General features: G+C 38.8%; 1 protein-coding gene across 4 annotated transcripts in view; it reads left to right on the top strand.

The window, feature by feature from the left end:
- The window catches only part of TOX (thymocyte selection associated high mobility group box), a 222,466-nt gene that overhangs the window by 200,425 nt on the left and 6,387 nt on the right, over positions 1-15,654 (top strand). For all 4 annotated transcript variants that reach the window (XM_049820664.1, XM_049820673.1, XM_049820646.1 and 1 more), the window contains one exon: positions 10,026-10,412. In XM_049820664.1, coding sequence (XP_049676621.1) covers positions 10,026-10,412 — 387 coding nt within the window. The remainder of the gene's footprint in view (positions 1-10,025; positions 10,413-15,654) is intronic.

The following is a 15,654-nucleotide window of genomic DNA, read 5'->3' as shown; positions in this document are numbered from 1 at the left end:
GCTCATTTCCATCCCAAGCTCTGGGGTGGGAGTGGACTGTCAAGTGGGGATGGTGGGCTTCTCCATGATACTCAGCCCTTTGCACCCTTTGTCTTGTCTTCTCTTCTCTTCTCTTCTCTTCTCTTCTCTTCTCTTCTCTTCTCTTCTCTTCTCTTCTCTTCTCTTCTCTTCTCTCTTCTCCTCTCCTCTCCTCTCCTCTCCTCTCCTCTCCTCTCCTCTCCTCTCCTCTCCTCTCCTCTCTCCTCTCCTTTCCTCTCCTCTCCCCTCCTCTTCTCCCCAACAGCAAACCTTTACTTCAGCCAGTCTTTTTCCTAGTCTTTCTCTTGTCTTCTGCATCCTCACTTCTCCTTCATACACTCATAGTGAAGGAAACTGGAGATGAACGAGGGACAGACTACCTGCTTTTCATCATAGAGAGCACCCAGTACTGGGAAAGCCCACGTGGAGGAATAGTCTCAGCTGCTTTCTTAGATGATACACATGTATAAATTTGAGTGTCATTTCATGGGAAGACAAGATATTAATCTTTGACACAATCTGTCATTGTCCCTTCCAAGTTCAAGTCCCTCTTCCATTGCATCTTAAGGAAGGGCACACAACCCTTTGGGAGGCATACTGTGCTTTCCTCTGGGTGCATTCTTGACAAAGCTGAGCAGTTCTGATTGGAGTTTGTCACACACACACAGAGAAGTCACTCACACACCTAGCATGTGTAATTTCAGACTATGTTATCTGACAAAATCATAACTGAAAAGAGTGGACGTGTCACCAGCAACTTCAGTAATAGGATTGCCAGCACATCTCTAGTACACTTTTAAATGCTTTAGTGATGTCTTTATAAAGTAGGGCTACCACCCAGGAAATAGGGTAAACATATGATTGTGTAAATATGTCAGTTACACATTAATCCCAGTTTAATTCATCAGTTTATTTCCTTTATTTTCTCCTTTTTATAATGATTGAAATTAATGGGGCTGTTGTTGAGTTTGTTCATGTGTGTAGGAATTGATACGTAAAGTAAAAATCACATTACAAAGCATTATATCTTCTGCTATGCAGATTGCCATATTGCTTATAGTACTGACTAAGCCTTTGCATTGTAAACAAGTGTCTTTATATTTGCCCTTAGTTGCAACTTTTAGTACTATTCAGGTCCAGAAATGCAGTCTCTGGTATCTGGTAATTTGTACAGCATTACATAAAATGCTGTGAATTGCAATTTTACTTTTTCATAAAACAAGCACTTTTTCTAGCTTAACCAGCCTTTTTTCTGGCTGACATTAGAGTTTTTGCTGCATTTTTCAAATATATATATTTAATACAGATATATATGGGTAAATGTTAAACACTTTCATATATTATATATGTGCATCTGTATATTTATATACCAAAATATGCATATTATGTATTTAGCATGCATAATATATATGTGCATATGTGATACATATATGCATGTTAACTATAGCAGTACAAGTTTAACTCTTTGAATACTACAAACAAGATTTCTCTTTCCTGTTTTGTTCTCTCTGGCTAAATGAATCTTTAATTCTCTCTGTGTTGTGACACAACTTCAAGTTTCATGCAGACATGTTTTAGCAGCTATGGCTGAAGCTAAAACCTCTCAGCAAGGTATTTTTATTCAAATTCAAAATACTCAAGCATATTTCAAAACTCTGGCGTTGTATCTAAGTCAAAGTGGTGTCCTCACTTGACATTGCAGTAAATGCATTGGACATTTTTCAGTATTGTGGACAGTGCAAATCCTTCGGACATGTGAAATTGCATCTTGAAGTATATGGCGGACATAGCTTTTCTAGCTCATCGCCTTGCAATTACATTTCCTAAAAAAACTAAAGGTCATATCTAGTAAGACTGGCATTGCCTTAATGCCATTAGCACAGAAATTTCTAACCAGAGAGTTTCCAGGCACCCAAAATACCTGCTACACTGCCTATGTTGTAATACAATTGAACAGCCTAAGGAATTTGAGTCTATTAAGACTGCAGTGAATATACATGAAAAAGTTTGAGCTACTTGTAAAACGCAAAATGGAGACCATGTTAAAAAAAAACCCACAAAACTCCAAACTCAAACAGTAAACTTGGTATTCGTTTCCCATTTCATATATGTATGTGGTGACAGCACTTGCCTAACATATAAAACGCAAAAAAAATATCAGCTCTCCCAGATCATGCATCTCCCCACTCCTAAGTAAATGCAGATGTGCAGGTGTGCTGTCTCCACGATTTGTTTTCTGTAGTCCAGTGAATCCCAAATTCTTTTCTGCATAGTGACCAATCTTCAGCTGTAGGGGAGCACTGTATCCTGGCTCACTCCTCCCTAAAATAAGCAGCTGCTGGGGTGTAAGACATTTCTTCTGGAAATATAATTCTGAATATCTCGTGACAGAGTAGATGACTGAACTCTCTTGTCTCTTGGTCAATGCTTTTATCAGTTGGCTATTGCATACAAGGAGAGCAACATCCCTTCTGCTGCTGGCAGAAAGGCACCTGGTTTCTGCTTTTTGAGACGACAGATTTCTATATTCTATCTAGCCCCAGTCCATGCAGATGTTTTGGAATTTCATAAAAGGGTTTAGGCTGTTCTCAGTGAAAGCATCAGAGAGAGAATAAATAAAAAATACGGTTATGTTTGATGCATGATATTTTTAATTTTTTTGTAGCTATTAAAGTGCTACAAGGCATTTGGCAATATTTCCCTTAAAACAATAACAAAAAAAAACCCAGAATGATGACATACAATTACAGCTTTTACTGTTTTTTCCATTAAACATTAGAATCCCTAGCTGGGAAAACTATAATATAAGGCTTTTACAGCAGGTACTTCATGCTTCTGTGATACCTCGGTCTTTCATTCTTTCTGGAGTTATTATGAAGTAGTCAGAAATTTTCAAGGAATAATAAATGAAATTATGTATGTGCAAGTATGTGATGCATCAGAGTATCTGGTAAATGAACATATATATTTATAAAACAATTGTCTAATCTGATAATAACACAAATCCAACCATCTTCTTTTCTAGCAAGGAAACCCACTAGCTACTGCAGCTGAAAATGTAGAGCAAACTATATTTAAGTTAATGCCATGAATTCGATTTGAGGCTAAATCATGTGAAGCTTTACATTCAGCAGTGCAAAACCGAGAGATGCTCTCACATAATTTCTGCCAAAAATGGCAGAAATGTCTTGAGCTTGAGAGAAGACAGATTTTGATTTGGAGAGGAACTGTGTTTGGTTTTGAAGTGAGTTAATAAAACTAGATTTCACTATTAGCCTAGTGCTTCCATTTGGGGAATTAAAACACTTGTATCAAATTAAAGTTGCATATCCTTTATCACATGTACCCAGGTTACATTCATAAAACATCCATTTTTACTTACATACCCTGAATGAATCCATGACAATCCCCTGTAGATGATGACAAAATGTATATTTAGATTTGAAGATGTTCTTCTGAGCCACCTCGGCTAATTATAGATGACAACCCATGGCTTACTCCTTTGTTCTGAAACATCAAGAATGTGTCAAAAAGCTTTCTGAACTCTCTGGAGTCCCAGATGTTGTTATTGCAATAGGTGACTGGAATTAACAAAATATGAAACGTCATTTGCTAAGAGCCTCTTATGACTTAGGTAGGAAGGCAGCTGTACTGCAAATATGCATATGAGTTCTCTACCAGAGTGGATGGAGTTAAGTCAAAGGAATCTCTAAAGGAGTTAAAGAGCTAAGCAGGTAAGAGAAAACGCTGAAGAGAGAAGTCATTCTCTCATAAACAGCTTCACAGGGGTATTAATAAAATGGCTGAGCCCACGTAGGCTAGAAGAAGGGATTCTTCTCAAGGACAGGCTTGGGGTTGGAAGTGACCTAAAATGTCAAAAATGTTAAAACTGGACAGGATTATGTGAACACAGAAAAGCTGAGAGAAGGAATAAACAATTCAAGATGTTCCTTCCACCAAAAAGACAGCAAAGACAGCAGATGCAAACTTAAGCTTAGGTAAGCTTTGTAGGAGCTGCATAAATATTCAGCCAATTTCCTTCTATCTACCTCTTTAATGTCACAGTACTGAAGATAACTCATTTAAAGCTGAGTCAGGCCTACCTAAGTTTGATCACAGCCTGCACAATCTGGACCTTCCTGGTACCAGCCGACATAATCACCACTGTTACCTGAATGTAACCTTCATTCTGGTCATAGAGTCCAAAAACTGTTGAATTCCTCAGCATGGCTCAAGGACAGACACCAGTCACTAGATGTGCGCATGGCACCATCATGAAAAGGGACAGTGTGGCAACTATGTAGGTTTCTGACACATATTCCTGTAAAACCTGAATTGAGTTAAACTCTTTTCTAGGCCTTGAAATACTCACATAATACACGTCTTGTCTACATAGACATGTCCTTGTCTATCTAGAGAGGCTACCAAACCTCTGTTTCTCATTTAAAGGGAAGCACCTGTTTCTCATTTAAAATAAAACTATATTACACCATTTTGGCTATATAAAAAAATCTTCTGAGGTTGGAATAGGTTATGTTCACCCACAGGTAAAGCTGTTTGCATTGATAGAAAGTTTATGCTGGCCATATTGGCCATAAGGCTCATGTCTTTGCTCTTGAGGAAGTCTTTCAGCATGTATTTAAAGGACATATAGGCATCCAATAGTACCAAGAACATTTACTGAATGTTCTGAATGTATTGAATCTATTTACTGAGTATTTTACCCTAAAGAAGAGATTAACTGCTGATGTTAATAAAGAAGTATTTTGATAATGTCTGGTCTGTAAACAACTGGAATTATATTGCTCCAACTGAAAGGCTTTGACCATTAACTGATTTTGTGAAATCGATAGAATAAGGAAAAAACTAACTTTTTTCTCTGTAAGTAAAACAACTATTGTTTCTTTGGGACAACACTGACGTTGATTTTATATTGCAAACAGCAATATTAGTTGAGCACTTCTTACTAGAATGAAATTATTGCAAAATTGATTATTTAATTCCCATATATGATGGCATCATATGCTATAGTAGATAAGAATGCTGAATAGAAAGCATGTATGCAGTATGCAAATTGAAGATGTTCATATACATATGTTTAGATATATATCTATATGGTCCTACTTGCTGGAAACATTTCTAGCAGTAACTGCATTAACGTTAAAAAAAGCAAAATGTGGCAAGTATAGGCACTTGTAGTTTCTAGGTATGCTCTGAAGAAACACAGGTCAAAAGTAGTGCTCATCAACTGGGAATGATTCTTAGCCTCTGTTAGCCAGGCCCTGCCTGTTTTTCATGAAAAATGAAACAGACATCCAGACATTAAGACTGAAGTAACAGTGTCGGGCTCTGATCCAAATTCCTCTTAAGTTAATAAGAGACGTTCCGTTAAATTCAGTAGTGTAAGCATCAGGCCCTTAGAGTCCTGCCTTGTTAAAACATGTCCTTGCTTTACTTTCAGTCACATGGATTTTGTTTATGTTCCAACAGATATGGGGTTAGAAGAGCCAACAGTAGCCAGAAGGCAGCCACAAGTTAGAATCAAAACCCATGTGTAGGTTTCAACAGCTGTTTGGTTACCCAGATCTACAGGTGAGGGTTTAAAGTGCAACTTTTCAAAGTGGAAGTAAAATCATATCCCAAAGGAAGCTGTGGAGACGCCAGAATGGCATCACTAGGCTGTTGGTCTTTTCTCTGACACGACTAAATTGAGTAGTATGTCCATACCAAAAACCATTTCTCAACTGCAGGAGTGGGTTGGATGTTTGGGGGTGAGGGAAATCCCAGTGTCGCTTTCCTTTAAGGAACTGACACCCCCCTGCACCTGAATTCAGTCCATGATAAGACGGACCATTGGTCCCAGGGCAGTTCTCCTTAGAAAAGAATAGCACAACTGAATGAGCAATGCTTAACCCCTTAGCCTAATATAATTTGGCAATTATGCATAAGGAGGTTTGGCACACAATAGGAGAGTAGAAGGTGGATGAGAAAGTTCACTTTGCTCTAGAATTGGAAGGAAGGGCATGAGTTTGGTGAAAATTATGGGGAATAACTTGATTTAGCACTTCCTGAACTTTGTGCAAAATGATCAACTCTCAACAATTTCTCTGAGGAACTTCACTCATCACACATTTCCTTGAAAGTATGATACAAGTAGAAACATTTTGTGGACTGAGAGTCATGCACCAGTACTTGTAATTAATATAATGATATTCATTATCATCAGAGTTACAGTAGTGGGTTTTTTTGTTTCCTTCTTTTCCCTATTTCTCTTGTACTTTCATTCTCTTTCTGTTGGGATTTCAAAATGTTCTTCCCTCTTTTTCTTTGAGTTTCAGTAAAAACAATAGATTCTCATGGACAAAAAAAAAAAAGGTGGTTTTGTGTTATGCCTACAGGGCAGTCATACTTTTTATGTAGCATTCCATTGCGTTGGCCTACCTACTTTGTCTTCACTTTTTGATTATTTTTTTTTAATTTACGCAACATTATTAGATGATGATGTTAGTTGGAGAGGCAGGTCCATAAGAAACCCTACTCCCAGCCCATGAGTAGGCTTTGACCTAAACTTCAGAACAAGTAGAAGCCACTCAAAGAGCATAAAGAACTGTCAAGAAAAGCTAGTTTGTGGTCCTAGTGTATATTCGCTAATGTATGTGTACAATACCATGTCCTACCAGTAACTAAATATAATATTCTGTCACCCTCTAGTGGTGGGTCTACAACACCATACTTCTGATAGTAGGGATAAAAGATTTTCTCACTGCACGTCTAGTAGGAGACCTTGTCACATGTAGAAGATACTAAGCTTCAATGTTTGGTGACCTGTGTGCACAGATTTGTAATTCTGGTCTCCACTGCATATATCTGTAAATTAATTGTATCCTATAACTTCATGCCAAAAATTAGAGATGTAAATTGTCTGTGTTGGTTTTGGATAGATTATTTAACTGGGGGGGGGGGGGGGGGGCGGGGTGGGTAGTGTGTGTGTAAATTGTTTCTGTGTTTTTCTCCTTGGATAAGGCAAGAGAAAATTGCTTGAATTCAAACCTGCAAAGTTAGGGAACATGACTGTACATTTGAAGCCCATATTGGCTAATCAAATCCCTTCTTTCTTAGTTTCTAGTTTTACCCATAATAAAAGTCCTTATCTAAGACTGTCTGATGATGTACTGGACAGGTGCAATGCCTATTCAAATCTGTGAAAGAGTAATTGTACCTGAAATGATAGTGTGACCTATGCATCATATATATTTCTTGGTATATTTCACAGTAAAGCAACACAACAAAGACAAAATATTTGACATCACCTATTCCATTAGCTTCAGCAATACTTACAAAATCTTTGTTTCTGACCCAGCCCTAGAAAAAGCTGAAAGTGCGGTATGCTGGAGAATAGCATTTAATGGGTTCATTTATCAAGATTCCCAGTAACTGATAATATTGATGTGTTTTACACTAATATTGGACAAGTTGGCTTCAGATCACATATGTTTTAAAGCATCCTAAGTAACAGCAAAATACTTGGTCTGAAACTGAAGTGTTGTGCTTTTCACTGCATCAGGAGGTAGTGAAACATATAGAAAGCTGATTGACAGCTTGAGAAAACTGGAACAGTCCCTTTTGATCACTTTGCAGACGCTCTTCTCAGAGGTAAAGCAAGTGTTATTTGTCTCTGGCCTGAGACTGTATGATTCTTCCTAACATAACTTGGTATTTGAAGTATTAAATAATACTAACTATCTGATATGTCTGTAATTTTATCAGTATGGCCCATGCATTCACCACTTACGTGTGAACTCAGATTTACCCAATAATTAAATTGGTTTACTATATCTTTGTTAAAGAGTTGTATGGAAGCATCTTTGTAGTCACAAATGAAACATAAGTGTGTATCACTATGTCACAAATAGTGCTGCAAAGGCTTTTTGATACGTTCCCACCAGGAGGAATTGTTTAACCGATCTGCCCTCAGACACTTCAGGAGCAATTATCCCTGTTTGGACCAGATAGGGCCTGCCAGCTACATCATGGAAAGGCAAGCTGCTTTCATGAGGGGACGATGCTCTCAGTAAAACTTCAAGTTTCTCAAGAAAGGACACAACATATGCCTCCTGTAAAGTATAAAGAGCTCGATGGTCCTGACCATGCTGCTAATTAGCAAACCTGCTTCTGAATCTCTGAAATTTCAGCAAACCTGCCAGTCTTTGCTCTCACACTCACGAGAGTGTCCTAAAAATACAGCTGGGAAGAGGGGGGGAAATATGTCTCATGTCGTCATGAACATTAGTTCAGTGTTTTAAAAATAATACCAAAAAACTGGCAGATTTTGCACCTACTTTCAGGTTTTATTGTTTAGTGTCTCTGGGGTTTTCTGTCTGTATCTGAATCCTGCAAACATGCATATAATACATATTGTACACATGTACACCCACATGCAAGCAGAGCCAGGCAGTTCCACAGAGGCAGAGGTTTCCATTCATTTTATCATATTCATTTAATTGTCCTTAGTTTACTGGAAAAAACAAGGGGTTTTTGCTAATGGAACGGAACTTATACTTAGGGAAAATGAAGTTACCTTTCTCATCTTTATCATCACAATTTCAATGAAGCAATTTCAGTAACACACGTGTCAGCGGATTGTTGGTGATGGTACATCCTTCAGAAAGAATACAAATAGACTTCACTGACCCTGGAGTGCTGAGACTAACATGAAACTTACCCTGACTTGTAAACTGAGCAAACATGACATGGAGGTCACAGAATAAGGGCATATATGCATCTTTCAGCCCTTGTTTTGACAAAGTAACTTCTTTCTCCAGGGGGACATTTCTGCCATTTTTTTCCAGCATGTTTCACCTTTCACTGACTATTAATCCCGGTATGACTTAACTGCAAATGATAATTCCCACCTATAAGCTCAGGGGAGTTAATTCTTAAATTTTTTTTCATCATTTATTTGAGCACACAGAGTTAGCACTCAGAAGATCTAAGAAAATAAGGGTATGGAAAACAAATTGAGTTTAAGTAAGTCAAATGTAACAAGTTATAAATATTACAACAGAGAGTATTATTAAAATTCACATTCATTAATGGGAAGTTTTTTTTATTACTAGCAGATTTAAGAAATCAGGGCAGACCATAAAATTTTTTAAAATCTGTGCATTTTCTAATATTCTATGCAGTATTCTTCCAGGTTTAGTAAGATAGCTTCCCTGTGTCTGATGCAGTCTAACATTTATATAGACATCAGTTCTAAACAGAGTTTTCAGAACGTTATGAATGGTATTAACAAAGGAAGTTTTGCTAAAAGTGAACTTATTTAGAATATTTTTATTTTTCTGAATGCATGGCTCATGAAACATGTCTATACAGGCATGGATAGCTTCTCAGCACAGAATACTTCAAAATAAAGGTATTGGCACAGCAACTAGCGTATTCATTCAATGCAGTAGAGCAATTGTGGATGGGGTTTAGCCTCTTCATTATGTTAGCTAACTGATAAAGCGCTATTAGTAGCTATCAACGTGTATGGCGAAGGACACTGAAATTCTTATCCCTGGTTTGCAGATGGGAAAATGAGACACGTTGAAGACCACTGCAGACTTTTGCTGGAACCCACCCTCCCGAACCAATTTTCAACAAGGCCATCAAATTTGAGGACGATAATAGTGGCTGCTTATGTGAATAAATGTGACAGGCTTGATTGTCTTTGTTGTATAGGTTATTAGGTCAGCGATGCCAGTTCCAAGTCTGGAAAAAGCAAATGTCAGACTAGACTGGGAAAGAGAGGAGCTAACTTCTTTTTTCACAATGGTGAAGAGAAAAGTGTAATGTAAAAGGGATTAATTCTTTTTCTAGTGTAATAACCATACTCCATTTCAAGGACAATTTGATGGTCCAGATATTTGTTCTCCCATGGTGCAACTCTTAAACAGACTTTAGGGTGTAGAACAGCAGCATTTTGTAGCTTCTAAGTATTGCCTGGTTTTTGTTTTTCTCAACAGAGCTACAGTGAACCTGTTGATGTTAAAGCCTCCCCACAACCTCAGATGATGAATTCAAAGCAGTCAGTGTTTCATGGGCCCACCCAGGCTCACTCTGCACTGTACCTCAGTTCCCACTACCACCAACAACAAGGAATGAATCCTCACATCACTGCCATGCATGCCAATATCCCCAGGAACATAGCGCCCAAGCCCAACAACCAAATGCCAGTGACTGTTTCCATAGCAAACATGGCTGTTTCCCCACCGCCACCTCTTCAGATCAGCCCCCCTCTGCACCAGCATCTCAACATCCAGCAACACCAGCCAATTTCAATGCAGCAGTCCATTGGAAACCAGCTACCGATGCAGGTCCAGTCTGCTTTACATTCACCTACAATGCAGCAAGTAAGTTTGAGCTTTTCTGTCGTCTGGGGAAATAGATTTTTTTTTTTTTTTTTTTTTGGGGGGGGGGGGGGAGGGGGCAGAGAAAAAGTCATCCAGAAGAGCTATGGATTAGCTTTAATTTTGCAGAGTTCCAAAACTGCTGTACTATAGTCTGAAAGCTTATTCTTTCAAAGGCAAGAACAAATGAATGAGCTTACCTAGATGATGGGGAACTTCAGTAGAACTGTCTGTGCTAGCAATGATGTTGATCACAGTCTTCTGAACACTAGCCCTTTCTCCCTGCCAAATTCAGGAGGCATCTTTTAAATAGAAGTGTGTCCATAGATCCATCTGCAAATCTGGGAGTACCCTGAAATATAAGCGAAATGTTAAGTCTTCAGGAAACAAATTTTACAAATAAAAGGCAGGCATGTCTAGAAAAAGTTATGATTATATCTTGTGCTGTTATCCTTGTGCTGACTGTGAAGTGGAACAGTCAGAGGGAACATGAAGCAACACAGGTTGTATTAGGCATGCTAGATTAAGTGAACATGAGTATGTTAGTTTATGCTGCATTCGTAACTTCATTTTGCTTGATAGATATACCTTTTTTTACTGGAAATAAGTGGGCTGTCCCCAGTATCACAATATAGTGGCTTTCTTTTTTTTTTTTTTTTTTTGTTTTCATTCTCAGTGTTTTAGATAGTTGATTCTCAATACATTTCCTAGGAGTTCTGAATGAATGCAGGCCAAACACAGTGTTGTGACTTTTGGGCTCAGGCCTATGGAGGGTTAGAGCAGATTAACCCTGCTGATTTCATGAGAGAAGATTTCCTTTTGTATTGCATGAGATTTGACTATTAATGATAAGATCTTGCTTTGCAACGAGGCATTAGAGTGAAAATTTTTTGGATGGAGTTGCAAGATTCCACAAAATTTGTATATACAAAACTTGTCAGTTCTGATTGATAATACATAGTCATGAACTTGCTGCACATTTTGAATATCTCTATAAATTCACCTTTGCTAACAAGGCATTTGCATTTGCTTTCCAAGCTGGAAACATTTTATCTCAAGATTGGTCTTCAGAGATGGGAATACCCGAACACAAAACTTAGCTTCTAGCTGGGAGAACAATCTAAAAGGGAAAGAAATTTTCCAAAGCAGGACAAAAAACCCCCGAGAGTTGAAAGCAATCTGGACTGATAAATTTAGTTGTTCAGAAGGTAAACCAAGGTGTGCTCAGGATGATCTGGATTTTTTCAGAGACTTTGATCTTAGTCTCAAGAGCGATTTGGAGTTATCAGACAGGAAGCAAAATATGTAAAGTGTTTACAACTTTTTCCTAGTCCAGTTTATTTTTCACGATCGGAGTAAGCAGCATCAACAGACTTATGACCACACAAATGTGGAGTCTTTTACTGTCATGTATTCCTGAAGGTTTTCCTATTACTTGGAAACTCAGCATCCTGGTGTGAGTGTCCTGAGAGATCCCATGCTCACGTCTCAGGAATTAAGCCCAAGCCTGGGCAGCTAGAATTAGCTAGGGGAAGTCCGAGACAGATAAGCCAGGAGGGTCTGTCTGGAGATCATAAGCCTGATGCAATGCTGGTTGAACCTGAAGGCTCAGAGCAATCAGAGACAAAGCAACGGACGGAGACTCAGTGCAATACCTGGTTCATTTGCCAAACATGAAAACGACATCTGTGACAGCAGCCTGTTGAGATTGTATAGTTACATTTCAGCGAGTTTTTATTGCGAAGTGATTCAGTCTTCCAAGTTCAGATTGTTTGCCAAATTCAGTGTCACTTGTACATTACTTGTCCAATGCAGAGGTATAGAAGATTAAACCCCTTATGTCTGTTCCAGAATCATTGATAGGCACAATTTACTGAACAGATTTGAAAATCTGGCTTTATTTATTGAATTAATAGTACAGCAGGGGCTAGCAAAAGATGTAATGCAGTTGTTAGATACTTATGTGTACATACAACATCATCGTTGTTGTATGAATCCAAACACTTAGGTGTTATTCCAAAGCATTACATACTACAAAAAAGGTAGTATGGTGTGCGTGTCAATGGCTTGAGAGTCCTTTCACTCATCTGTGAGATGTGTGACATGCAGTTGAGTTATTTCTAGCTTAAGAGAAAACACAGGACACTACATTGTAAAAAACAGGTGTCTAAAAGTCAATACGTAGACCTATACCATGACGAGTCTTTTGCTTTACTAAGTACAAGTACAGTAAAGTAAAAAATGCTATACCTCTGTGTTCCTGCTCTCCATTGTTAAACTCATGAGAGGTTAGGTTAAATACTTTTTACCAGCTCCTATTCCTTAGTCAAAAAGGCTGATGCTTATGATGAAGATACCATGGTGAGATATTTCTGAGCTTCACTTAAGGTGACAGGTGCTTATTACCTGTTGAAATGCTACACTGCCACTCTTTACTACAGTTCGCTTTAAGCACCGTGCAACATCTACAAGCCAGTTTATATTTCCTACACTTCTGCTTTTGTTTCAAAGTAATACAACTTTTGAGGCTCTGGAAAATCTACGTAATTTCACTTTGGAATATTTGTAAAGTTTTTTAATTAATTTATTTTTTTTTTAGCATACAACAGTTTACAGAGTTTGTGAATTGAGTTTAAATGTAGAATCCATTTCCTTTAAATTGGCAAAGACAAAGCAAAGAGTATGTTAAATTTTAGGACAACAGGTGTACTGATATTACCATGATTTGCCATACCAGAGCAGAACAGTGGTATCCTGTCTAGGCTCTTAGGTATGACTCTTTCTAGCCATACTCACAAAATGTTAGAAAACACTATCACAGGATTTCGTACTGCACTGAAGCACGGAGGACAGGCTGGCCACCAGGAGGCAAATAGCAAGAAGTCAAGAAAACTATAATCTTAAAGTAAAGGCCTCTTTCTGACTCATTTGTCAAAGGATTCTGCTCTCCCCTCTGCTCAAATTGAGCAAACACTCTGCTGATCACAGAGCATGTTAAAGAGGAAAAGACAGAGTGGAAAAAAAAGTGAGCCCTCCAAACAATGACAGCAGCGCAGAGTCGACAGGAATGAGGACAAAGAAACAGTACCACCCTGTACGTCCAGCCCGTGGTGAGGAGGGAAGGAGGACTCCCGATGTGAGGTGCAGTCCAGCAGCAGCACAATGTAGACCACTCTGCGACATAAAAAGACAGCCAAGAGGAAGGGGAGAATATGTAGTCTGATAAATCAGAAGCAATAGTTGCATTTAATTCAACTTTTTTTCACTTCCTCTTCATTCAGCTGTTTGATTTCCTTCATGCTAAAGGTGTGGCCAACCTAAGCCTTTTCCAAAGACTCCAGCGGGCATCTAATTTGCGTAAGCAGTGAGAACAGAAACTAATTAACATCCCGCTCCCTACAGCGTGACTTGCAACAGGAGACGTTTTCCTTTTCGGAAACCTCACCACTGCTCATACCAGACTAATACACTTTAAGAAGAAATGCGGTAAATTTTCTCATGTCACACTGCAGCATGAAGCTCAATAGGCAAGAGAAGGGTTAAGTCTGCCAACAGCTTCGTAGCAGTCTTCTGCTGCAGGCATTTGCAGACTCACCTGGCTGGACACCACCATTGCAGACAGACAGCTGTGCTGTAGACATATTAGAAGCAGCTGTCACAGCTCCCACCAATGGTGGGTTCTGGGTTTTTTTTTTCCTTTTTTTCCCAACATCCAGCTTTGAAATAGTTCATGGCTTACTAGTGCAATGCTCAATGGTAGCAGGCTCTGGGAATCCCTGTTCTCTAACAGATCCCATGATTTAACACTGTGACTCTGGGCGACTTTCTCCAGGAGAGGGAGGATAGTTTCTTATCAAAGACAGTCTTCTAGTATGTCTGAAGGACTGCCAGCTCCAAGAAAAATCACATAAAGAACCAGATTTCTGTCCTGGCAGGCAGGAACACCGTTCTCCAAAACCACTGCGCGTGAAATCCGCAAACTCTTCTTCTGTGCGTAACTTTGAGGAGGGACTGATAGGAAGTGCTGACCTGGTGAGAGAGTTCTGCCCCCACTGCTGCCAGGACAATGAGCTGATCTTCATCAGCTCCACAGGGAACAGCACGTCCTCCTCCATTTCCAGCAGTCCTTGCCTGCACATGTGCAGCTGCCAAACCAAGAGAGACTGCCAGCTGGAGAAGGGCAGTCTCGTCCAGGAGTCCACAAAAACTACAGAACATCACGAAGATCAGAAGTGTTGGTAGCCAAAATTCCTCAGTGACTGCGCAATTTCTGTTATTTTTAAAATCAATTAATTCTGTGCAGTATGCAGCTGATGCAATGCATCCAAATTGTTCTGAAATGCACAAGGCAAAGTAAAATTTAGGTATTAGTATTTTGGTCATGTGCCTAGCATTAGTAAATATTTTTTAATTTCTTTTAAACAATCTTCTCTATTTTGAGATATCTAAACATTTTTTGTAGCTTCTGCAAAGTAGACTATTTGCCTCTTTTCCTTTCTGTTCCAAAACAGTTAATGAATAAATTAAATAATGATCCCTACTGTAGACCTTTGGGGTGCTCATTTACAGTGTAAAAAATGACCAACTAGTTCTATTCTACTGATTTTTATTATATTTAACTTCTAATTCTGAAATATACTATATTTTTCTTAAATATTATTAACAGGAGCCATGTTAAAGTTTTACCTTGTTAAAGTCGAAATCCACTGTGTAGCAGTTTTTCTCTCATCCGCTTTTGACACACTGGAAGAATCACAGTAGATTAGAAAAGTGTGACTTTTCTTTCATTAAATGCTCATGTGAGCATCTTATCACTGTATTATTTTTTAACTGATACAGAGTTGCTTCTCTCCAGTCTGTTTCTTAGGTTTGACATGTTGTTTAATTTTTACTTAGCTGGGATCAGATAATCTGAATCTTAACCCTTGTCATTCAAATCTGCACGATTTCGCCAAAGTTCAGGCTAAAACAGCATCTGAAGCTGCGACCTGTTTTCTCTTGCAAAGTCATTCTTTCTTTCTCTGTTCACACAGACATCTGTGTTTCTTTCTGAGCATACCCCGCTCTCCAGCCTGTTGTACAGTGCTGTTTTGTGTGGAGAGTGATGAGACCAAAGATTCACTCCCTCTCAAATACACCCAGTTCTTGTTAAGGAACCCTTTTAAGTAGCCTACTGGAAGCATCTCCTTCCCTGCTCAAAATCCTTCACTCAAGCATTGAGTGGGATGGTGAGACCTGTTACAAT

This window comes from Accipiter gentilis, chromosome 2, assembly GCF_929443795.1.
Source record: "Accipiter gentilis chromosome 2, bAccGen1.1, whole genome shotgun sequence".
In the NCBI taxonomy this organism is placed as follows: Eukaryota; Metazoa; Chordata; class Aves; order Accipitriformes; family Accipitridae; genus Astur; species Astur gentilis.
This window is presented reverse-complemented; position numbering and strand designations above follow the sequence as displayed.